The sequence below is a fragment of the Rhinolophus hipposideros genome, assembly GCF_964194185.1.
Source record: "Rhinolophus hipposideros genome assembly, chromosome: 8".
NCBI classification, from domain to species: Eukaryota; Metazoa; Chordata; class Mammalia; order Chiroptera; family Rhinolophidae; genus Rhinolophus; species Rhinolophus hipposideros.
This window is the reverse complement of record NC_138054.1, coordinates 77,361,161-77,369,809: the sequence shown is the minus strand read 5'-3', so window position 1 is coordinate 77,369,809 and position 8,649 is coordinate 77,361,161. Positions and strand designations below refer to the sequence as shown.

Below are 8,649 nucleotides of genomic sequence, written 5' to 3'. Positions count from 1 at the left end.
ATTCCCCCCACCCCCAGCTTAAGCCAGCACACAACCCCTCCTTAACAGCCTCTCCAGGGAATAGGCTGGCTTCAGGGTAAAACATTCTCTGATCTCCTGTCCCATCATGCCACTGCCGGTCATCCCACTTCCTCACACCCAGTTCTTTCTAGTCCTGTTTACTCCTCCCTGTAAAATTAACTCTTTTGCTTAACCCTTGAAACACGTGTAGATCTTATGGTCAGAGCGCTCTCCCATTGCAAAAGCCTCCGTCTGTCTACTGCAATAGTTCCTTTCCTCCCTTGCAGTTAAATCATTTCAAATAAAGCCTCTCCTACTAAGTCCAGATTTGTTTTTTTATTTGACAGTGTATATGACCATTCATAGCTGCAGTGTTTTGTAAGAGCAAAAAAATGGCATTTAGTACTAACAATATCAGGTATATGATGTTGAGTGAAAATAAACACGTCAGAGAACACAATTATTCCATTTATATACAGTTAAAAAAATATGAACTAAAAATGTGTTTTGTTTTAGGGACACATACATAAGTATATTTTTAAATGATAAAGATAAGTAAAGAAATGATTAACCCAAAATTCACAGTAGTCATTACCTTTGGGGAGAGGTGAGAGATTTAGAAAGGGACTTCAAAGTTGGTGATAATAATGACCTATGGAAAAATGATGAGGGTTCATTGTACTGTTATTCTTTATTCTTTACATATATTTTATAAATATTATTTTGTTTTATTCAATTTTAATAACATTAAAAGAGAAAATAATTCATATTTCAAAAACCAATAAAGCAAGCAGTTACTTGTGGCAATCACAAATATACACCTATTTGAGAAATTAAAAAATAAAAACAGTTCTAATGAGCGTCTGGGTAATTGTGGATAGGAACAATGTTATATCTGGATTTTAAAATCTGCTGATGGAAGTGTAGATTGGTACAACCACTTTGAAAAGCTGGAAAGATCTACTCAAGTTGGGCACACATTCTATGACTCAGTAAATCCAGTTCTTGTTATACGGCAACAGATCTGCAAACTTCTGTGCACCAAAAGACATGTGCAAGAATAATCATAGCAATATTATTTGATGAATCAAATGTTCATCAGCAGTATAATGGATAAATGAATTTTGGTGTAATGGGATACTATACAATGAAAACGAAGGGTTAATGCTACAAAGGGCGGAAGAATGAATCTCAGACATGATATTGAGTGAAAGAAGACAAACACAAAGGAGTACATACTATATGATTCCATTTATATAAAGTTTTAGACAAGCAACCTCACTTATGATGTTGGAAATACAGGCTAGTGAGGCTCTTTGGGGAGGAGGGGGGAAGTAGTGATGGGGAGGATTTCTGGGGTGTTGCCAATGCTCTTCTACTTCTTGAGCTGGGTGGCGGTTACAAGAATGTATTCACTGAGTAATAATTCATCAAACTATACACATATTATTTGTGTACTTTTCTGTATGTTATACAGAAAAATGTTCAGTTAAAACTATATCTTTGAGGGGCGGCTGGATGGCTCAGTTGGTTAGAGCGTGAGCTCTGAACAACAGGGTTGCCGGTTTGAGTCCCTTATGGGCCAATGAGCTGCTGCGCCCTCCACAACTAGACTGAAGGACAACGATTTGGAGCTGATGGACCCAAGAGAAATACAGTGTTCCCCAATATTCCCCAATAAACAACAACAAAAAAAAACTATGTATTTGAAAATCTAAAAATTGAAAAATAAGTGCTTTATAGCAAACAATGTGGACCAAAATAAAGATGGTGTGCTCTGGAAAAGCTGTGAAAAGCTGTCAGGTGACCCAAGAAGTTACGCACTTATGATTATACACAATTGCCATTTGTGGGACTAAATTTCCAGGCCCTTGCATCATGCTAGATATGTAGTAGACTCTCAGTAAGTCGTCACTGATGGAATGAATACTTCTGGCACTAACATGGGGATGCACTGCTGGATGTTGGTGGAGGACTCTTTCCAGCGAAAGTGGGCCATTTCTGTGGGGGAACACATAGGCCAGATTTCTCATCAAAAACTGAAACCCAAAAGTAAGCAAGGGTACATTTTCACTGTCATTCTACCTTAGAGTGAGGTAGGGAGGGAAAGGAGGCTAGGTGCTGGTATTTATTCTTCAGTTGATCACCCCTGACCTTTAAAGTCGCAAGACAGCATAGTGTTCAAGAGCATAGACCCTAAATCCAGACCACCTGAGTTCAAATCCTGACTCTACTACTTATGAACTGTGTAACTTTGAGCAAGTTACTTAACCTCTCTGTGCCTCAGTTTCTTCATCTATGAAATGGAAGTAATGATAGTACTTCCAGCACAGAGTCGTTGTGAGAATTAAATAACATAATCCATGTAGCAAGTTCGGAGCACAGCTTTCAATAAATGTTTTGTAGGTACCCAGAATGACCTGCCAGGAATGGGCGGTCCTCTTTGCTAATCCTGATACCCCTGAGACCTTAGCCTTGTCACCTCCACCAGTTTCATTGGGACTGTCTTTCTCTGCTGCCTTGTTCTGTGACATGATCGCTGTCCATCTCTCCAGGCCCATCTCTTGTTGCCCTGGGCCCCATCTGCCCCAGACCACTTGCAGTTAGCTAAATACCCTTGCTGTCTGACACCTCTGTGCCTTTGCCCCTATCAGGCCCTCTTTCTGGAATGCCCACCCTCTTTCTGGTGCCTGGCAAACTCCTATTCATTCTCTCTCTTTTTTTTTTTTAAGTTTTTTTTTTTTTTATTGGGGAAGGGGAACAGGACTTTATTGGGGAACAGTGTGCACTTCCAGGTCTTTTTCCGAGTCAAGTTGTCCTTTCAGTCTTAGTTGTGGAGGGTGCAGCTCAGCTACAGATCCAGTTGCCGTTTCTAGTTGCAGGGGGCGCAGCCCACCATACCTTGCTGGAGTCAAACCCCCAACCTGTGGTTGAGAGGACGCGCTCCAACCAACTGAGCCATCCAAGAGCTCAGTGGCAGCTCAGCTCAAGTTGCCGTGTTCAATCTTAGTTGCAGGGGGCGCTGCCCACCATCCCTTGTGGGAGTCAAGGAGTCCACCAGGAGTTGAACCGTCAACCTTGTGGTTGACAGCCTACTGGCCCATGTGGGAATCGAACTGGCAGCCTTCGGTGTTAGGAGCACAGAGCTGCCACCGGGTGGGCCCCCTATCCATTGTCTTTAGTTCAAAGTCATCACCACTTGGCTGAAGCATTTTTCTTACCTCCAGGAAGATTTAATTACTTCTTCTGAGCTCTTTCTTCCTGTGTACTCCCTCTAACACACTTCAGAATTATTACTTATGTGTCTCTCTCTACCATAGATAGGATGTTCAATGAAGTTAGGGACTGTAGCTTATTTATTTGGTGTCACTGGCATCTAGCACAGGGTCTGGTGCAAGTGGATTTCCAGAGAAATGTTGAATGATGGAATGAATGGATGGATGGCTAGTGGGTGTTGGCTTTTTGCCAGCATTATAGGTTCTAGGGGATAAGTGACTGCCCCAAGGGCAGGGTGTGTCTGTGCAGGGCACAGTACACATCGGCAGCCTGATTGCTTAATAACAATGATTTGGCTAATGAAGGTAGAGGTAATCATGATAATAAAATGGTACCTGAGGCTGAACCTGCTTCCTAGTGAGTCATCCTTGGCTGGGCCTGAGGACAGAGATCATGGCTGAAAGGTAGATGGTCAATAAACAGTAGCTGAGCTGGCTCCAGACAGCCTGATCCTGGCCATGAGTCACTCCAGCCCATGCTGGTGGCAAGAGCCAGGCCTCCAGCATCCCACAGCCCTGAGGCCAAATCCCAGCACAGTGATTTACCCAGACCTTGAGTAAGTTGCTCACCTTGTCTGAGCCTGTTTCCTCCTCTACCTCCCTGGTTTATGAGACACAGGTCCCACTCCTAACATGCTGGTAACAGAGAAATAGCCTCCACTTTTGGAAAGCCTGCAGTCTCATGGAGAAAGCATTATTTTCCTTATTACACTGTACTACAATTCTCTGTTTAGTTTTGCTCTATTTGTCTTTATAGTTCTCCCAGAAAGCTTGGGTACAGGTGAGAAGCAGACAGAAATGTAGCTCCCAGACCACAGGGAAGAGTAGGGAAGGAATTTGAAAAGGGGTAAGATAGGGCTGATAAGGGAAACTGTTTGGATGATGCAAACAAGTTGTGGTGGGTAGTTCAGAGGGGCACTTTCTAATGAATGGCTGTTCAGGGTTAGTGGAGGAGCGGGGTGAGAGGCTCAGCCTGAGGATTCAGAGAGGTGCAACAGTAAACTAATGGGATCAGTGTGGGAAGGGCCATAAAAGATAGAATAACCCGGGAATCCTGGGATCTGCTGGATTTGGATCCTGCAGGAGACGAGGCACCTGCTCTTGAAAGAGTTACCTCCTGCATCTGCAGGGTGAGGTGGGGCCGTGTGGGCCAAAGTGCACGGCAGGGCGGGGAGAGGTGCCTGGGGGCCTGAGGTCTGGGTTTAGGGGTTTTGTGGGGGGTGGGTGGGTAGGGGAGTGGCAGGGCTTGTTGTGAGCTCTAATGGATGCTTCCATTTGGGAGTTTGATTAGGTCATGGCTGGGAGGAGTGTTGAGCAGGGCAGGGTCTGGCTGAGAGCAGGGTGGCTGTTGGGGTCACCGTGGGGAAAAGGGATGCTTGGTTAGTTGAGGTCCTGAGCCCCAGGCAGAGCAGTTTGGCCTGGGTAGACCTGGAAGATGTGAAGATGCAGGTCTACCTACTTTGGGGGCCACTTTTCCTTTTCCTGTGACACACAGAAGATGGAGAACATGCCCTGGTGTAAGGGTATCTCCATGATGTGTGTCCTACCTATGGGCGCAGGGTTGTGTGTGTGATTGTCTGGCCTGGGTGCTTGTCTCTGTGGTGTGGATGTGTTTGGGTCTGTTGTATGTCACTGAGTGAGCATACCTGTATTTCCACGCTGTGTGTGGGTTCATGAGGGTCTGTTTTATGGGTCAGCACAGGCATGTCTGAGTTGTATGATTTAGTGTGTGTATGTGAAAGAGAAATCTGTAAGTCTGAGTTGTGTGTGTCTTTGTTGTGATGTCTAAGCTGTGTGTTTCTGTCTCATTCTGGGTGTCTGAGTGGTGAGTGGGTGATAGGGTAAGGGACAGTGGTGCCCTTGCTGCTGGCACCGGGTGCCCGTAATTGGTGCTTGGCCAATTCAGCTGTGGTCCCTGTCCTGGCGGCCTTAGGGAGAGGACTGAATGATGAATCGATTCCTAGACTGTTGTCCCTGAGTGAATGACCTCTCGTTCAGCAATAATTAACTTGGCCCCCGTGAGAAGAATCCAAACTGTGGTGGTGAAGGGGGTGGGGCCTGGCCTAGGCAGGCCTATTGCGGGAGAAAGGAGGAGGCCTGAAAGGGGGTCCTATAGGCATGTGTGCTGTTATCATTCCCTTCTGTTCATCCTACAGGTCAGTCACCCTGACCTGGGTGATATTCAAAATATTTAACAAACGCTGAGGAACAGAGATTGACCAATCAGAACAGACACAAACCATACCCTGAATTGAGAAGTCCTGGAGGCCATGGCTATGCCAAGCATTTCCTCTCTAGTTGCTGGACAGTGGGAATGGATTCCAGGGACAGAGGGGCAGTGGAAGGGAGCTCAGGAGGGCTCCGGGCAGTGGCTGTGAACCAACTGTCATGGAAATGTTTTAGACTTTAACAGCTAGTGTGGAAGCTAAACCAGGGCAGTAGCCAGGCCAGCCCTGGATACCCTTGTCCCCTCCCATTGGGAGAACAATAGGCCATCCTCTTCTGTTGTCTATAGGCCTGAAGGAAGTGAATGATGCCAAACTGCAGAAATTCCAGTGACCTTGTCTATTTCAGTATGGGAATGGGCTGCTTTGTTTTCCTTATTGTCTGTGATTGGGAGCCTGTAGTGGGCAGGAGCTGAGGGGTCAGTGAGGGGATTGGGGACAAAGAGAAACTGCTCCCCCCACAGAAATAAAGGCAAGGAGGTGACGGGGTCCTGAACTGATCCTATCCCCTGGATTCAGAAATGTGCAAAATCAATCTCATCCTCAGAAATGAAATCATCATTCCACTCTGAAAATTAATATCCTGGTTCTCTGAGGCCTGGCTCCTGTACCCCTTATGGTTCCTTCCTCTTGGGCTCCCTCTGATGGGGGCAGGGTGGACCCTGGAAGTGAGATGGTCCCTTCCAAATGTACAAAACACAATGTCAGGCTCCAGGGTGTAAGCCTTTTATTACAAAAACCAATAACTTAAGTCAATTCTGTACAGTCAGTAGGACTTTTGGCCCAATGAGGAGTCTAAGCTTCCGTCTCCATCCCAGGAGAGAACAGAATTCTTGGCCCAGAGACTCTGGGGACCTCCAAGGGCCAGCCGGACAGCTGGAGCACTGTGTCCAAACCAAGGAAGACCAAAACAGGCTGTGGCTGAGTGAGAGGGCTCATAGTACGTCTGGCTGGGCTAGGGCCAGCTTTCTCCTAAGGAGCTGAGTGCTCTCTAATAGGCTTGCCCCCTCTCGGAGCATTGGGTCACTTCTGGAGACAGCTGGGCCACCAGCTTCTGCCCAAGCTATACCTGATCTCTGCTTGGGCTGGAGCAGGTCGGCTCAGCAAAAGCATGTCCTCAAGGAGGCCAGCAATGTCCACATCTCCAATGACAGGACGAAAGAAGAGGTCCCCAAGTAGGCTGTGTGGAATGGACTTGAGAGAAGAGGCTGTGAGGAGGACATGGGCCAAACGGCCTTGGCCTGCTGGGCACCAGGGCTCCAGGACCTCCGACAGTGCCTGATGAGCCTCCTGCTGCAGGTGCCAGATGTGGGAGGAGGCGTGGAGACCTGGCATGTCTGCGGGCAGAGGGTGAAGAGCGCTGGTAAGCATCCCATTCCCAGCCACCACAGGGCGAGACTGGCCCCAGACCTGAGGTCACTGTGAAAATTATGTTATCTCTGTGCCTCGGTTTCCTCATCTGTAAAATGGGTATAATAATAGTTCCTATCTTGTAGGCTTGTTATGAGGTTTAAATGAGCTAGTACATGTAAAATAATGGAATCAGGCCTAACATACGGTAAGTGTAATATGAGTATTTCGCTACTATTATTATAATTAATTACTATAATTTACGTATTCCTTGAGGGCCTGTTGGTGAGGAATTCTTATTGAGATGCTCTCCAGATTACAAACAACACTACCTCTATCCCTTGCTCTCCTAGCTAAATGTTACAAAGACTCCTTCCCCACACTCCCTCATTTTCATTCCTCTTTTCTGTGTGGTCTTTCTGAACCCACAGTTTTATCTCTACTGAGGCATACCTGTGTCTGCCCCACCTCCCCTCCCCCACTCCCTCTTTTTCTGAGGGTCAGGGCAAGCTTCTTGGGCAGAGTGGTAAGGGCCAGTCTCTGGTATGTACAGACATGAGTTCTAATCCCTGTTCTGCCCCTTCCTGGCTCTGTGACCTTCAGCAGATCACTTAGCCTCTGTGAGCCTCTTTTGTGAGATGACTGGTGATAAAGAGGACCCAAAGAGATAATGAATGTCAAACCCCTAAAAGGTGCCTTCCCTGGCTGGGCCCTGTCCCCCTCCAGCCTCGGCCCTTATCCTGGAATGTCTGAGAGCTCACCAGAGTTGAAGAGGACGGTCCCTTTCAGATAGGCATATTCTTTGGGGCCCAGCTCCAGGCTCCAGAAAGACTCCAGGCAGCACTGAAGCCACTGCACCGCAGCTAGCGAGGGCTGGGGCCGATCCGGCATCTGGCTGCTGCCTGCATTGCTGCTGGGCTCCTCCAGCAAGATCTTCTTGAGTATGCTGGGAACCGGGGCCTCCGCCACCTCGAAGGTCACAGTGTCTTGGGCCAACCCAATCAGGAAGAGGGGGCCCCAGCAGCCTCGCAGCAGCTGCCGCTGATCCTGGAGGGGCAGCTGGCAGAAGGATGCCAGGTTCCTGAGGAAGACCACGGTCTTGGCCAGAACGTCCAAGGCCTGCCTGCAGGTGCGATGGGGAGCACGCAGCCGGACAGGCCGGTGCTGCCTGCACAGGCAGTGGCTGCGGGCAGGGGGCACAGAGGGCCTGGCCCTAAGGCTGGGGCTCAGGAGCGCGTACAGAATGGCTGGGCGGCCTGCAGCACCCTGACATGGGCAGGTCCCCGGCTGACTGGAGCTCATGGTGGAGGAAACGCTCCTCCTTCCTCTGGCTCTCCCGCCCTCTGTGCTGTGGGCACTATTTATATTCCCAATGGGGAGGAGGGGGGAGCAGCCCAACAACCTTGACTCCAGAAGTCATATTCATTGAAAAAAAAGAAAGACACTGACCCTGGCAGGACTGGTGGGGAAGTGCTGGGGGCGGGGGCCTTGGGAGCTCCACGTGGCCCTGATAGGCTTCAGTCAATGAAGTGGTCGGTGCAAGGCATGGGGCCACCTGTCCGCTGGGCCGGCTGCCCCTTATCAGATGACTCAAGCGGATAAACAGGGTCATTAACCCAGGCTGTACCAGGGTACCAAGGCCTCAGGTGCACAATCAGCAGGTGGCCATGGCAGGTGTCCCTATTGGTGCCTGCAGGACTTTTGCTAAGCTGGGAAGTCAGCCCCAGAGCTGGACAAGCCTTGAATGCAAGGCCCAACCTGGAAATGCCTTATCGCTGGTTTGTTTGCCTAACCTTGGG

The 8,649-nt window shown here is 48.4% G+C and overlaps 1 protein-coding gene across 1 annotated transcript; it reads right to left on the bottom strand.

The window, feature by feature from the left end:
- Window positions 1-6,523: 6,523 nt before the first annotated feature.
- Window positions 6,524-8,152, bottom strand: NR0B2 (nuclear receptor subfamily 0 group B member 2; the record flags this gene model as incomplete). Its single annotated transcript, XM_081058062.1, has 2 exons — window positions 6,524-6,837; window positions 7,612-8,152. The coding sequence occupies 2 exons, from the start codon at window positions 8,150-8,152 to the stop codon at window positions 6,524-6,526; spliced, it is 855 nt and encodes a 284-aa protein (XP_080914188.1).
- Window positions 8,153-8,649: the final 497 nt, after the last annotated feature.